At 46.2% G+C, this 15227-nt stretch overlaps 1 protein-coding gene across 4 annotated transcripts in view; it reads left to right on the top strand.

The window, feature by feature from the left end:
* The first annotated feature begins 8207 nt into the window (after positions 1 to 8207).
* Positions 8208 to 15227, top strand: part of Gramd1b (GRAM domain containing 1B) — a 169499-nt gene continuing 162479 nt past the window's right edge. For 2 of the 4 annotated variants that reach the window (XM_029482063.1, XM_029482062.1), the window contains exon 1: positions 8208 to 9085. In XM_029482063.1, coding sequence (XP_029337923.1) covers positions 8709 to 9085 — 377 coding nt within the window. In that variant the 5' untranslated portion in view covers positions 8208 to 8708. The remainder of the gene's footprint in view (positions 9086 to 15227) is intronic. The other 2 variants (XM_029482064.1, XM_021171296.2) reach the window with 1 other exon arrangement.

The following is a 15227-nucleotide window of genomic DNA, read 5'->3' as shown; positions in this document are numbered from 1 at the left end:
TCATCTTTTGAGTCCAGTTCTCTTCGACTTCTTCCTGTGTTGTCACAAAGTGACTTTTTTTTTTTTTTTTTGGGCTTGGCCTTAGTATGTAAAGAGGAATGTCCCTGGTGCTTGGCAGATGTAGCATCATGTGTCAGCAGATCACGTCAGGCGCCCATCTCTGGATTTACTTGTCTGATTTCAGTGTCCCATCTCAGGATAAAGCTTTGGGAGAGTTCTGGTCAACTCTACCAGTGGTTGAAGCATGATGCTCAAGTGGTCCCAAGTCTTGGCTTGTTTATCTGTGAAGAGTGGCTACTGTTTTCCAATTTATGGGCAAAGAAACAGCTTTGAGTGCCCATTAACTGAAAGGGTTGGTTGCTCAGTTGCTTTAAAGGAACCGTTCCCCACAGCTTAAGAGCCTTCCCTTTGAACGAGTTAACCTTGTAGCTCTGACCTCTAATCTCAAGGGGCTTGCAAAACCCTCTATGCGTAAAGCTTAGCTTTGTCTGTGCTTTAGTAGATCATCATCTCTCTATGCCTTGGTTTCCCACTGAACAAAATGAGTGAGGATGGTGAAGCCGTGGCTGAGTGGAGTTCCACTGTCCTGAGGTTCTGTGATCAGGAGAATGACTTCAAACCCCAATCTCACCTCTGGGCTTTTTTTTAGTATCGTGAAAATATAGTGCTTAAGATTATGGGTGACATGGCTTCTCTTCAACCCTCACGAAGCTGAAAAAACCGTCACAAGCCACAAAAAGTATTCTTGTAAAAACTAGAACATGCCTGCGTGTCTTTCCTGGAAATGCATCTCTTCATTTTACCTGGAAATCTCCTCTGGTAACCTGCAGCCCTGGGCTACACACTGCTACCTCTTTAACCTTCTTTGCGTTGGGATCTTTCTGCCATGCGTTCACACAGCATTTGGAACACTTTTCTCTCCAAGTACATTTTCCTTTCAAATTGGTCTTTTGAGACTGGTTTTTTACCTCGTCGCCCTCCCCCGACCCCTCCTCCAGATTTGAAGCAGCTGAAGCCAGAGTCATCTGTGAAGAGCTTTCAAAAGAAATATTTTTAGGGAGAAATGAGTACTTTCCTGTACAAACTTTTGAAAACTCTTTACAGTACCTACTTGATGTGCCCAGAGTCTGGGAATATTAAATGATTTTTTTGATTGATTTGTTATATTACCAGGTACACCACCAGGCTTCAATTTTCTTAGCGGGTTTAAGCAGAACTCTCTTAAATAGCATAATCATGCAGTCACGTTTTGTTCCCTTGAAACACCGCACCTCTCAGAAAATAAAGCACACACAAATTAAAAGGGAAGCAACAGAGAAACACAAACCATGACTGCCTCCCACCCTCCACACACATGATTTCTCACAATATAACCCCAGGCCCTAAAAGAGATTGAACCAGGAGGGTGTGAATTCAAGGCTGGTTGCTCAGCAAGATCCTCTTATCAAACAAACAAACAAACAAACACTGACTAAAAGAATGCTTTAAAAATGAATGTCTTTGACCCATTTCTCGAAAGGATGGCCTAATTACGCAGTCTAGCCATTTACCCTTCCGTATTTACCCTCTCACCAATAGCAATATCATTTCTTGTCTCTCCATGGTGGTTGTTGCCTCAGAGGTCACGAGAGACCTAATTATCAAAGGTGAAGGAACGGTCTCAGTCTTCAGGGAATAAAAAGCATGAGCTGTAGAGAGATCCCACCTTAACTCTAGCCCCACCCATCCCCCACTCGTGTGAACGTGGGCTCGTCATCCTGTATAGTCCTCTCGATATTCTAATATGGGGATTTTGAGAGCCATTCTCCAGGGTTGCTGGGAGCATCCTCACGGGGCTTTGAGTATGAAACACTTCTCATGACGTCTGGCTTGCCATAGCCAGGCAAGCAATGTTGATTCTCTTCTTCATGTGACTTCCAAGTCATATCTCAGTCTTGGTTTGCTTGCATCTGTGTCTCTGACGTCTTCCACAAGTCCCGTTTTCCTCCCTCAGTTCCTCTCATCCCGTCTATATTCCTGTCTCAGATGTTTTCATCCCTATTTTCACCTGAACTGCTGGCCATTCAAAAGGTCAGTACTCCAAAACCTTGATTGGCTGACAGCCTCCTAATTGGTCCAGTGCTCCGTACCTTTGCTTTTCTAAGATATTTCAACAAGTATTTCAACGAGTTATCAGAGTTAATGTTCTCCCAAATACAGCTCAGTAATAGGTCACCAATGTCATTTTCTTCACAAAAAAAAAACAAAAGCAAAAAAATAATCATCAAAAAAGAAAACAAACAAACAAACAAACAAGCAAACAAGAGCTATTTAAATGACATACTTTTGTTTAAAGAGTGAAATCTAATATCAACACTCACCATATCACAGCCAGGTCTGTTTCCCTTCATCTCCCAGGACACTGCTTTGTCTGTTCTAATCTACCTCTTTACTTTTTAAAACACCATTTTCACTCCTCAGTGGCTTCATTACTCAAACTCTTACTGTCTTATTTTTCTCTGTTTATTTTATTCTTGAGATTTTTTTTTAAAGACAAAGTCTCATTCTGTAGCCCAAGTTGGCTTAGAAGTCACTAGCTTAAGTTGGCCCTCAATACACAGCAATTCTTCCCCAGCCTTCAAAGTGTTGTGATCACAGGGGTTCAACTCCACGCCCTACTCTCTGAGTCTGAAATACCATTTCCTCCATGTGTCCTGTAAGGACCACCTATTCCCCTCTGGTTAAAGTATTCTAATCTTTCCATTCACATCGTATCTGCATATGATTCACTGGGACTTGCTGGCCAGGGTGCCACAGCGCACAGCACAAACTGTATTGGGTTTCTCTTGCTCTGTCTCTGGGCGCTCAGCAAGGCGTGTACACAGTGCTCTAACTTACCAGTTACTTGTCAAATTAAACGGAGTGGAAGATCAACATGAAGATCAACATAGTCCTGGTTTCTAACAAGGGAATGAGAAATGCAATCAGACACAACAAAGGCTGGAGTAACAGAATGCTCATCACTTGCCAAGCTCTGTTCTAAGTGGTTGCTGTGACTCCAGAGTTCGAGAGCACTCTGGGAGAAAGCTGCTACTTACAATCTTGAGTACACAGGTGGGAAATGACAATATCCAATCTGATAATGAGCCACTGAAAAGAAAAGAGAGTCCTTACTAGCATGGCTGTACTCAGTGTTCCTGAGGGGGTGTTCTATGTTGCCTTTGAGGAGTGCAGCTGAATTACTTATGTACAGCATGGCATGGCCAATCCAGGGTAGATGGGGTGACCTTAGGAAGTTATTGCCAGCCCTGCTTTGTACAAAGATTGTCCTTGCAAGACTTAAGAGACAAGAGGAGATGGCATTTGTTTGTACTTTGATATTACAGCATCACGGGCAAGGACAGCCAAATGTTTTGCGAAAACATCCTCTGAAGAGCTGTGAAACCAGAGGGCTTATCTGGTGGCTGCCCTTCTCCCAGGATGACCAGGTGACCTCAGAGATCACCCCGGCTCTGGTGAAGGCTAATGAAAGCAAGCCTCTGCCAAATTCGTGCATTCCCTAAGGCTAAGAGCACTCCCTGGATGGGAGAATTTCCATCAAGATCTTAGAGCGCTTTCTTCTTTTTCCTCAGGAGGGGCTAGATGTGGTGTCTGGTCAGCTGTGGTTTCTTTAGAGTGTATTTAGCAAGAGCTGACTTCCTAGTCTACCCTCCTTCCCCAGCCTCATACATTTAGCATTGCTCTTTCTTACCTTAAAAAAAAAATCCAACAGAAATTGTTTATTTATTTGCATGTGTGAGTGCTTGTGTATGGGTTGAGCACATGGATGTCAGAAGACAACTTGGAGGAGTAAGTTCTCTCCTGTTAGTCTGTGGGTTCCAGAGATAGACCACAAGAACTCAGGTGGTCAGGTTTGGTGGCATGCAACATTACACACTGAACCATATCTGTCCTTTTCCTAGTCTTCCTAAGCAGTTAGCTCCTCCAAGGAGTGTGGCCAAGGGAGAATTCAGAAAATAGAAGACACATATGAAAAGTGGACTCAAGGGAGTCTCTCCGTTTTCCCTCTTATCCTCATACCCTTTTCACCTTGTTCCTGCCACCCTGCTACCCGAGTGATTGGTTTCTAGTTCACTGGGCAAGGTGGTGAAGCAGTTTTTAGACCTCAGGGAAGTCAGTGATCAAAATCCCTACAGCTAAGAACAGTCATTTCAGACAAATTTTTGTTTGGTTCATAAGCCAATGATTTCAATTAATTTAATTCTTGAGATAGGATCTTGCTATGTAGGTCAGGCTGGACCTGAACTATGAATTTTCCTGTCTTCGCCTCCCCAGGGAGCCTGGAATTGGGATTATAAAAATGAGCCAAGTGCCTGCCAAATTGCTTTTGTTTTAAACTGGAAAACCTGAGCCTCAGATACAAGGACTTTTAGGATGGCTATGGGACTTTAAGGACAATCTGTTTTCTTCCACAGCCTCTAACTAGGCTCCAGTTACCTTCTAAAGGCCCAAGAAGAAAGCCACTCCCAACTCGTCTTGGCCATGCATTCCAGTCTTCAGCCAGCCTTAACCTTGGGTAAATGTTTGTCATTGAGCATGAGTCCCCCACACTGCTCTTTGCACAAAGCACTCGCTGATAAAAAGAGGGAACTATCTGCCCATGTTACAGCATCGGCTGCTATGTTTCTGTCCACATCTCCAGCTTTCCTGCAAGCTGTAAATTCCATTCACTCTATTCCTTGTCTGCTCTTGCCCATGCACTTCGGTGAATGCAGTGTGGGACAGTCTCTGCCTATTGGGCTGGTGGGTGACTGCATGTTCTCTCGGGTTACGTTTATAAGTGTGTGCTCAGGAAATGTCTATCTCAAAGCTGTTAGGTTCTCTGCATAATAGACTAAGTCATTGTGAGTCTCCAGAAGTAGTGGACAGGTGTTGGGTGTCTTGTGTCGACAGGAAAGGAGAGCCTGTACTGCTGAGAATAAACAACAGTCTCTTGGTAATATGAGATCCATTTATTTAAAGTTGGAGGCCTAGATGTGGGGTTGGAGGTGTGTGTGTGTGTGGGGGGGGGGGTTGGGCATTCTGAACACCACCTGTTTGCAACCCCCTAACCTACAATACAAAGAGATGAGGTCAGTTACCCAGCAAACTGAGGCGTCATTAGAGTTAACAGGAGAGAGGGCGAATAGGGAAAGGGGAGAGAGCAAGTCTGAAAGGGAGTTGTAGGCACTCTTTGGCCGTTGATACTCTCCTCCATCAGCTGCTTTGGGAAACTGCCCCCTCCTCCAATTTGGCGTCTTTTGCCTCCTTGTAAAACAGCTGTTGCAACTGAACAGCTGCAGTCCGGAACTATCAGGGAACTATTTTCTTGCATAGTATATGATTTTGCTGGCCTTTACCTTGCTTTCTGAAGGTCTGATGCTGGCCTTGCTGTATCAGTCATTGCCATTCATGGGAGTCCTTGGATACGTTTTTTTGCAGTTCTGCCCCATTTTCATGATTGCAAGAAGAGGGTAGTAACTTCTGTTGCCTTAGTCCTAAGGTCGCTAGGAAGGTATAATGTGATGTATTAAAACCTTTCTGCAAGTTCTAAAGGTCACATGCCAATCAAAAGCATATTGGAAGGGTTCAGAGGAAGAGACATTTGGCTCTTTCTGAGGAGCTTAGAGGGGACATCTGCTGGCAGCTGCAACTATCTGTGTTCCAAAGTAAACAGAGACAGCTGTGGTGGTGGGCAGTGAGGTTTTGATTTTCTTTTTGTTAGTTTGTATTTGTTCCTCCTCCCCTGTGTGTGTGTGTGTGTGTGTGCTCGCGTGCTCGAGCGCACATTAGTGTGAAAGAGAGGGAGAGAGACAGAGACAGAGAGGCCTAGCTCAGGCTGCCCTCAGACTTGCTTTGTAAGTGAGAATAAACTTGAACTCCTAATTTTGACTGGGGATTTGATGAGTGAAAAGGTTAAAGCTTTAAGAAAAAAGACGAGGCTACAGGCAGAAGTGAGTGAAGGACAAGATCAGGCAGGGATGAGGGATGCTCCTGGAATCTGCATGTGAGAACATTTTAGATTTGGTCCAGCTGAGCTTTTACCTTAGACCAGAGGAAATGTAAGCAGTAATTCTCCACCACTTCTGTGCCTGAAGCTTAAATTAAATATTAGAGGATTTTAGGTCCAGACTCGTGGGTGGGACACCTGTCTGAAGTGCACTGGAGGAAGAAGTTGGTGGTTCATCTTCATTTTGAGGCTATGAATTTAAATTGAGAAGGCCTATGGCAAGTGTGTGTGTGTGTGTTGTACCTTTTCTTTCTTCAAAGAATAACTGGTAATGCCCTGTTTTCCTTGAGCAAGAGAGACTCTGCTCTCTTACATGAACAGCCCATCTAAGAGGCAGGTTCTTTGGGAAGCTGTCAGATCCTCCTGCAAAGCACTCCTCCATGGAAAGGATCTAAGACAGTGAACAAACTATGTAGATCCCTGACCGACTCTGAAGTTAAGAGACACAGACCATCCTCCTGGTCCAAGCCGGAAGAACTTTCCAGGTCTTTGCCAGGCCTGACACCTGATGACTAGAGGTTTCTCCTTTCTCTGCCACTGGGAGCTAAAATAGAGTGATAGTGAATCATGTGCAAGCCGGCAGCCGGATGTGAAGGGTCAGGAAAGGGACTGATACTCTGCCATCGCTTAGGGTGAACCGGACCTTGGCCCTTCACCAGATGCACTTCCTTTTTACTCACAGCCTCAAGGAGGTTGCATAATGAATGGCAGGATGTCTTAGCTTCCCATGTGTCAATGCAGGACATGACAGACAGCTGTTACCTCAGATGTCTTATTGACCTGTAGGGGTATATGCTATTTTAAAGTGGATTTCTCTCTCTCTCTCTCTCTCTCTCTCTCTCTCTCTCTCTCTCTCTCTCTCTCTGATTAGCCCTGGCTGTTCTTGAGCTCCCTCTGTAGACCAGGCTGGCCTTGAACTCACAGGGATGTGCCTGCTTCTACCTCTTGAGTGCTAGAACTAAAGGTGTGTGCTACCACCACCACACCAGGCCTGAAGTGGATTCTTATGACCTTTAGGGATGTGATTTTTATTTATCCAAAGGGAAACTGGACAAACAAATACCAGCAAAGAGAATGGGCCAGATTGTGGGCCATGTCTTTGCTGTTCCTTCCGGTCTCCTACTGAAGAGGCAAATTCCTTGTTTGGGGTGGGGGTCGTTGAGTGTTAAGCTTGTACCCCAGAAAGTTCAGTCCAACACAGAATGTCTTCCTAAAGCAGATCACTTGTACATCCCACCTCTTAGGGTTCACCTGCCTCTAGCAGGGCGGTGATATAGCACACTGATATATTGGGCAGGACTAGTCCATATTTCTGTTCAGAGGTCTGAGGCCACAGTAAACGGTGTGATCCAACCCATTCCCCAGCAAGCTGAAGCAGCATCACATAGTCTCAGGAATGTCCAAGGATGCACTTGACTCCCTGGAGCCTCTGAGGGTGGTACACCGGCTAACTCCTCTCAGCTTCTTTGCCTTTCACTTATAATGGGGCTATAATTTTGGCCAGGCCACACACCATGTATCCAGTATCTTTCCCTTAATGGTCCTGTGTGTCCTGTGTCTTTCCACCCTATCGTCTGTCTTTGTGTTCGTGTCTGGTGTCCTCAGCTTATTCTACAGAACTGTCTTTTCTTCCCAGCTTGCCATTTTGGAAGCAGCCTCCAGGAACTTTCCATTTTCCTTCTGATTATGTATGCCCTGTCTTCCTGGTCAGCACTCCAAACAACTCGGAGAACACGCATTTCTTAGGAGGAGAGAGATTTGGCTGAAAAGTCACCCAGTTTTCCTTCAACCCTGTATCTTGGGTGGTCTGAGAGGGAGGGATAAATCCATTGATTCCCCTCCCCCAGGGGAAAAAAAAAAACAGGGAGTTTGCTAACCAGAGCTGCTTAGCCAATCGTTGCCCTGAGAAAGTTTGGATTGTGCTCCTATTTCATTAGGCTGATTGGAGCAGCCTTGACTCGGAGGTATAGTCCCTCCCCAAGGGATTCCGTGTACAGTTACACGGCTGTCGCTGGCTGTCGCTGCCTGTGCGTGTCCTTTCAGGCTAGCAACCCACTCCCTCCTCAGCCCCCACCCCCCCGCTCCACCTCCTCCACCTTTTTTTGTTTTTATCTAGTGTCTCCCTTGCTCTCTCTCTCTCTCTCTCTCTCTTTCCTCTCCCTCCTACCACCGCCTCTTCTTCCAGTCCTCCACTCTCCTACAGCGCCAAGCCGGCTCCCCAACGCAGTCGGCTGGACGCAAACCACTGAGAGTTTGCTGCGCAGCTCCCTGGGGTCCGGGGCCGCCGAGTCCCGCTAAGGCAGAGACACCAGCAGAGCGAGCAAGCGAGCAAGCGGGCGCAGCGGAAGACAAACACACGGGCACGCGAAGGGGAGCCCCAGGAGGGCAGCCGGGTGGCAAAGCTTGGCAGGCGACTGTCACTGCGTCCCGGGTCGCCTCTTCCCTCGTCGGACTGAGCGAGGAAGCGCACTTCTTAAAGTTCTAGACCGCAGGAGGCGGCGTCCCCTTCAGTCCCCTCCTCGCGGCGCTCCAGGAAAAGGAACTTGATCTACTGGCAGGCTCGAGTCTCCCGCTGAACGTGAGAGGGGATAGTGCCACGGGCCCCAGAGAAGGGAGCTGAGAGAGGGAGCCTCGAGCCAGGCTGCAGGCGGAGGGCACGGAGCAGCGGCCAGGGACCCCGATGCCGGCGGCCAACATGATGGAGAACCTGCAGCTGCCCGCCCTGCAGGTGCCAGAACCTCAGGGCGCGCCCGAGGGCAGCGCGGTGTGGTCCAGCTCGTCCACCCCCACGCTTCGCCGCCGGCGCTTTAAGATGCGCCGGATGAAGAACGTGCAGGAGCAGAGCCTGGAGGCGGGGTTGGTAGCCCCAGACCTACCCGGCGTCCTGGCCCCCGGCAAGGAGTTCCTGCAACTGCCGTCCATTGAGATTACGCCCTCCAGCGACGAGGACACCCCGTGGTCCAACTGCTCCACACCCAGTGCGTCCCCGCGCCGAAAACGCTTCCTGCTCCGCAAGTGGCTGAGGGTGAGGGAGCGGAAAGAATGCAGTGAAAGCAGGTAGGTTCCCGTTTCTCTCCAGCAGTCTTCCCCTGAACCTCTCGCCCCTCCCCAGGGCCGGCTAGGACCCTAGGGCATTCTGGTGGAAACTTCCGGGACCAAAGCTGGAGCTTGGCGTCACCTTGGCGTCTTCAGGCACTGTCAGGGCACCAGGGCTACCACACAGCCCAGAACTAGGGACTTTACATTACTTGATGTGTTTCATATAGGTTCATGCTGCGTTTCATTTCTTGACCCTCACAGCAAAATGGCCAATACAGTGTTATCTGTTATTATCTCTTGAGCCCTTACTGTGCGCAGACTACTGTCTGTGGTGAGGGCTTCACCTGAGGATGGAATTTGGAGAAATTAGGTAGATAGTATTATGCTATGATCCCATTGTACAGATGGAGGTGTTGGAAGACTAGTGACAGAAGTTTAAGTGACGCCTCCACATGGACTTCCGAATCCCATTTCACTTTTTGTTATTTTTTTTTCCCTACACTAACCTGCTGGTACAGGTTCATGTTGTCTATGTAGAGGTGAAGTGTTGACATTTTCTACCACATCACGGACACATCTCACGATCAATCACCATGCCAACTCCAGTTTTGCTAGGGAGATGTTTGCTGTTCACATTCAAGAACTAGCATGAAGCTCACAGGGTAATATGTGTGTGTTGCTTCAGAAAGGTGCCCATGGTGGCATGGAGTCCCCTCCTCAGTTTACTTCTGGACTCGGGGTATGATCATTAGCAGATGTCTGTACTATGAGAGCGGGGCGGGGTGTTGCTGTCATTGCTGCTGGTGGTAACTAATGAGAGTTCATTCACCCTATCATTTCACTATCGTTCATTATCACTTGTTGAGTGGGTCTCAAAAGCTCAAATGTGGCACCAGCAAGTGTGGGGATCTTGAGAAGGGTCTCCAGGGTATGAAGGGGTGTGGAAGCTAAGCTTGATAGGACACTTAAAAAAAATTTACCTAGCATACAGGCTCCTCTAGCACTTCCAACATAAAATTAATAAATAAAGCTGTGTGGCACCTGCTTGTAGGCCTAGAACTCAGGAAGAAGAGGAGGAGGAGGATCCTTGGGGTCTGAGATACATGCAGCTTACATGGAAAGGTTGACCTCTTAAAAACCCCAAACCTAAATGAAACCAAACCAAGCCAAATCCAAACCAACTAACCATATAACGAAAGCAGCTGAGACATGCGAGTTTCATTCCCATGGAAGGGATGGAGCCATTGGAAGATTTACACTCTGTCATCAGTAGCCACTGTACAAGAAAAGGCAACCTTGGAGATGTAGGAAAAGGCCAAGGAGAGAGGGGCTCAAATGATGACAAATGAAGCTAGGAAAAAAACAGAAGAAAGCAGTGACTCGAGCATGAGGTCAGGTGTATATGATGGACTTAGGGAACAACTTGGCCAGAATCAACAGAAACAAGCATGCGATGTGTCTTTGTGGAGGTACTGAGGGCCTGGGCTGGGGTAAGCAGGAGGTGACCCTCCTTGAGTCTTCCTGGCTTCTTATGTCGTCGATTCACTCTGGAATGTCTTTCCTGATTGCAATGTTCTTCCAGCTATGGACCTCGGGGGCAACAGGTTTTTCTCTTCAGGCACGCCACACCACCCTGTTTCCCTTTTGACAGAGCAAGGGAAAGTGAGGACTGGTGGGGGCTAATCTCAAACTAAACCGTGACTCAGGTACTTTTCCCTCAAATGTGAGAGATCCTGAAAGAGGCACAAGTACAGAAGACAACATGCAGATAGTCTTGCACTGCTGGGTAATGGAGGCTGGTGGAACGGAGGAAATGTAAGGAAAAATGGTTCTGATTTTGAGAGTTGTTTAAAGGTATGGTAGGATAGTTTTTGTTGTTGTTGAAGTGGGGAGGATGGTATTGGAAAGAGGAAGTTTATTTTACTTCCTGAGTATGACTTAAGACAGTTCTTTTATGTGCTTGTTTATTGGGTTGGAAGAAAATGAGCATCTGCTCATCCTCTGGTATCCATGGAGGCTGGGCTCATCCTCTGGTATCCATGGAGACTGGAGGTTGAGTCTAGGTCTCTCTGAGGTCACCAAGTTCCTTATAGAAAGTGGCATATTATTTGCTTAACCCATACATATTTTCCCACAGATGTAATTTTTCACTCTGTGTGTGTGTGTGCGTGTGTGGAGGTCAGAGGATAACCTTCAGGAATCGATTCTCTCCTCATACCATGCAGATTCCAGGACTTAAACTCAAGTCTTTTAGGCTCAGTAGCAAGTGTCTTTGTCCACTGATGGATCCATCTTGATGGCCCATGTTGTCATACACTTTAAATCCTCTCTAGGTATCTTCTAATACCTAGCATCATGCAAATGCTATCTGAAGAATTGCTGTACAGTATTATTTAAAGAACAAGGATAAGGACATGAAGTCTGTTTCGTATGTGCATAGAGGTGCATGTCTGTAATTTGTGCCCTAGGGAGGGCTGAAACAGGATAATTAGTAACATAGGGCCAGCCTGAACTAAAATAAAGATCTAGTGGGATCTAGTCTAAAATAAAGTCTAAACATAGTCAGTATAGTTTTCCTGGGTTCTTTCTATCTGTAATTCATTGAATCTGGAGATACAGAACTTGGAGATACAGAAGGCCAACTGCGTATGTACAAAAGGGCAGACTGGGCTGGGAATGTAGGCGGTCCTTGCCTATCTAGTGAATTTGAGACCAGTCTTGGCTAATTGATCCTGTACCCTATACAACCAATACAAAATCAGAGCCAAACTCAAACAAAACAACACGACCGTGGACTATGCGCCCACCCTTGTCCATCCTGTGTTTTCACTGTCTGGTACCTGCCCTCTTGTGGTGACCCATAGATGTTCACTGAAGAAATACCAATAATGAGTAAGTCCATTTCCTCTTTCTGAAGTGAAATCCTCCTTATTCACAAGTCTGAGAAACTTTTAGGGTGGGAGATAGGTCCAGAGCTGAGGTTTATAAGATAGATTTATTAAAATATGATTTAGATGCCACACAACCTTCAATCTACTGTGTTTGAAGCTCAGAGTCTATGTCAGCAATAGAGTACTTGCAGACATACTATGACCTGTAGGATAAAGTATTGAATACCAGGATGAAAAGAAGTATTTAATCCAATTTTTGTAATGATAGACGTGTACATGCATCCCCACAGTTAATTTTAAAACACCCTTTATCAGCGTGCGCAAACACACACACACAGACACACAGACACACACACACGCACACACACAGACACACACACAGACACACACACAGACACACACAGACACACACACAGACACACACACACACACACACAGACACACACAGACACAGACACACACACACACACACACACACACACTAAAAGACCAAATATCTATTGAAGATGGAAGGGGATGACCATTGTACTGTTTTCTGTTTTGTTTGATATAACAAAATGCTCGAGGCTAGATTATTTCATTCATTCATTCATTCATTCATTCATTCATTCATTCATTCATTCACTTGTTTATTTAGGCAGAGTCTCATGTATCCAAGCTTGGCCTTGGACTATTGATCTTCTTGTCTCTACTCCCAAATGCTGATATTACAAGTGTGTATATCACATCTGACTTTAGTTTCTTCCTATACAAAGTGGAATCGGCTCAGTGTGGAGCATGTGCAGGTTCTGAGCAGTGACTAACTTGATGGGACAAGCTCTTTGAATAAGTACTGTTACAAACCACCACCAACAATAAAACAGGAAGAAAAGAATTAATAACCGCATGTGTCCCCAAATCTCTTGGTCAGAAATGGTTGTGGTAAAGGTTTGAAAAAAAACACAAACTGAGAGGTTCAGGGTCTCTCTCTGTGGCCTCCTGAATTCTGAGAGAAAATCGGGGATCGGGCAATGCCATGTCTCCCAGGATATATCTTATGAAAGGAGAAACACATCTGACAAGTGACAAGTGAATTGGGCCATGTGAAACTGCAGCCTGTCTTTCTAGTGAACACAGAAGAATTTCTTTGCTTGTCTCCCTTGGACACAATCAATCCTGACTATGATGGTCTAGATTACCTCTCACTCAGCCATCCTGCACCCTTTTCTATGGGACATCCTTACCCTTAGCATCGGCTCACAGGCTAGCAAGCTAGCGACTAGTTTTTGTTTAGCTCCACATCTGACCTTTAGTAATGGTTCTCACCTATTCTGCCCAACCTGGTGTGTTAGGGTAACTCTATGGTGCTGTGCTAACTGGATGTCGGTTTGCAGGTCTATATCTTTGCTATGTTTATCTTGATTCTCCATCTCTTTCTCTGACAGTTGGAGGAAGATTTGCTTCAAATTTCAGGCAGTTTGCAGGGAGCAGGGTGAGTTTGTTCATCCAGACTTCTACTCAATCAGCCTCGATTTGGCTATTCTTTATATCGTCATCTATTCAGCCCTGCTCTGTGTGGTAGAGAAAAAGAAACTCTCCTGCCTCTTTAACACAAAGCAACAAATCCATGCAAAGGGACTGTGAATGGTTAACGACGTACAATGTGAGCAATCAACTCAGGATAGGGTTAAGAAGGGAAGACTTCTACCCGTCCCATAATTCCTTGAGGCTGGGAGTGAGTCTTATTTTGTGCCAAGTTTCCTGCTAAGTGTCTTAAATACATGATCACTGTTAATCCTCATGACAAACCCGTGGGGTAGGCTTCGTGGGGGGAAGAGGCTGCGGTAGGAGAGATTAACTTGTTCCTGGTCTAACAAGAGCAAGGCTGGGAGGTGAACTATGTGCTTGTGCCAGTGCCGAGTTCTTTACAGTTCTGTGCTACTGGCCTCACATGCTTGAGAAGGTGTAGGTGTGGAGGAATTGCTTGTGCAAGATGGGTATTCACAAGACAGGGGAAGCTGCTGGGCCAGTTTGGGTGGAGAGGGTGGGGGTGGGAAGTGCAGCTGTGTGTGGGTGACAATGATGGTTTAGGTGGACTCCCCCAGAAGAGGCAGCCTGCCTTTGCCTATAGATGTGGTTTCTAGATTAAAATAGTTTATGGAAACTGAGACGTGGAGATGGAGCCCCGTGGGCTGATTTACGCTGGCCTGGTTCCTCTGTGGGAGTTGGTATTTCTGGAGTTTCCACGTGGTTATGTGCTCAGCCAATCACAGGAAACCAGGATGGGTGTGGGGTAGAGTAACCGCTGATAAATCCCACCCACCTCTTGGTTAGTTCTTCCCAGATACTGTGTATCCCCCAGTTTCTAGGCTAGTCACTGATGGTTGCTTCTGGTGTGCTCAGTTTTCATTAAGGCGCCAGAATGGCTAAGCTGCCAGTGGGGAATTTTCTTCCTCACCCTATTGAGTAAGCTCCCAGCTCTGGAGCAGGTGTTCCGATGTCCACATGGTTGCTGGGCTGCCGTGTGTACAAAGAGCTTTAGGTAGACTGAGAGGTCTTTCTGGCACGGCTGTCTTCTTAGGATCTCCCCCTTACAGACCAAAGATGTGTGTGACTTACCAGGCTGCCATGCATCTGGTGGGAAGGAGGACATAGGTTTTAATTATCTTGGGGGGCCCAACAACTTTAAAGATGAAGGAGGCTTCCCTCTCTCTGGGGAGAGAGTTAAAACCTCTCTCAGGAATACAGAATGAAAATCAAACCTGGCCTTTCCCTGGGAGAAAGGAGACAGGATGCAGATGCTTTGAGCTGTTGGAAAGGGCCTGCCACCCCATGCTCCTAATAGCAGCCACATGTCACTTCTAGAGGCAGTATCGAGCTGGTGGTGTATCTCAGTGGTAGAGGGCCTGTTTAGCAGGCATGTAGCAATAGGTTCAACCCCTACCCCCATACCTCATAAATAAATAAGTGAATAAATAAATAAAATAGTGGGGTAGTATTTCAGATGTTTTCAATTGTGTTTCTAGATTTTTGAGTAAAGTTGAATAGTATAAAAGTGCTAGAAAAATATGTCTGTGCATAGCTAAGGCTGTTGGTAGAAGACATTGATTAAAAAAAAGACCTTGGGGTATTTCTCTGGAGACCCCCCCCCCAAAGAGTTTTTGTTCTTAGTCATGGGGTGTGAAGCTTTCTCTGTTTCCTGTGCATTCTTTTTTTTAATTTTTAATATTTTTTATTACTTATTTTCCTCAATTACATTTCCAATGCTATCCCAAAAGTCCCCCATACCC

This window comes from Mus caroli, chromosome 9 (assembly GCF_900094665.2).
Source record: "Mus caroli chromosome 9, CAROLI_EIJ_v1.1, whole genome shotgun sequence".
NCBI classification, from domain to species: Eukaryota; Metazoa; Chordata; class Mammalia; order Rodentia; family Muridae; genus Mus; species Mus caroli.
The sequence above is the reverse complement of the archived record's forward strand: the minus strand, read 5'-3'. Positions and strand labels throughout refer to the sequence as shown.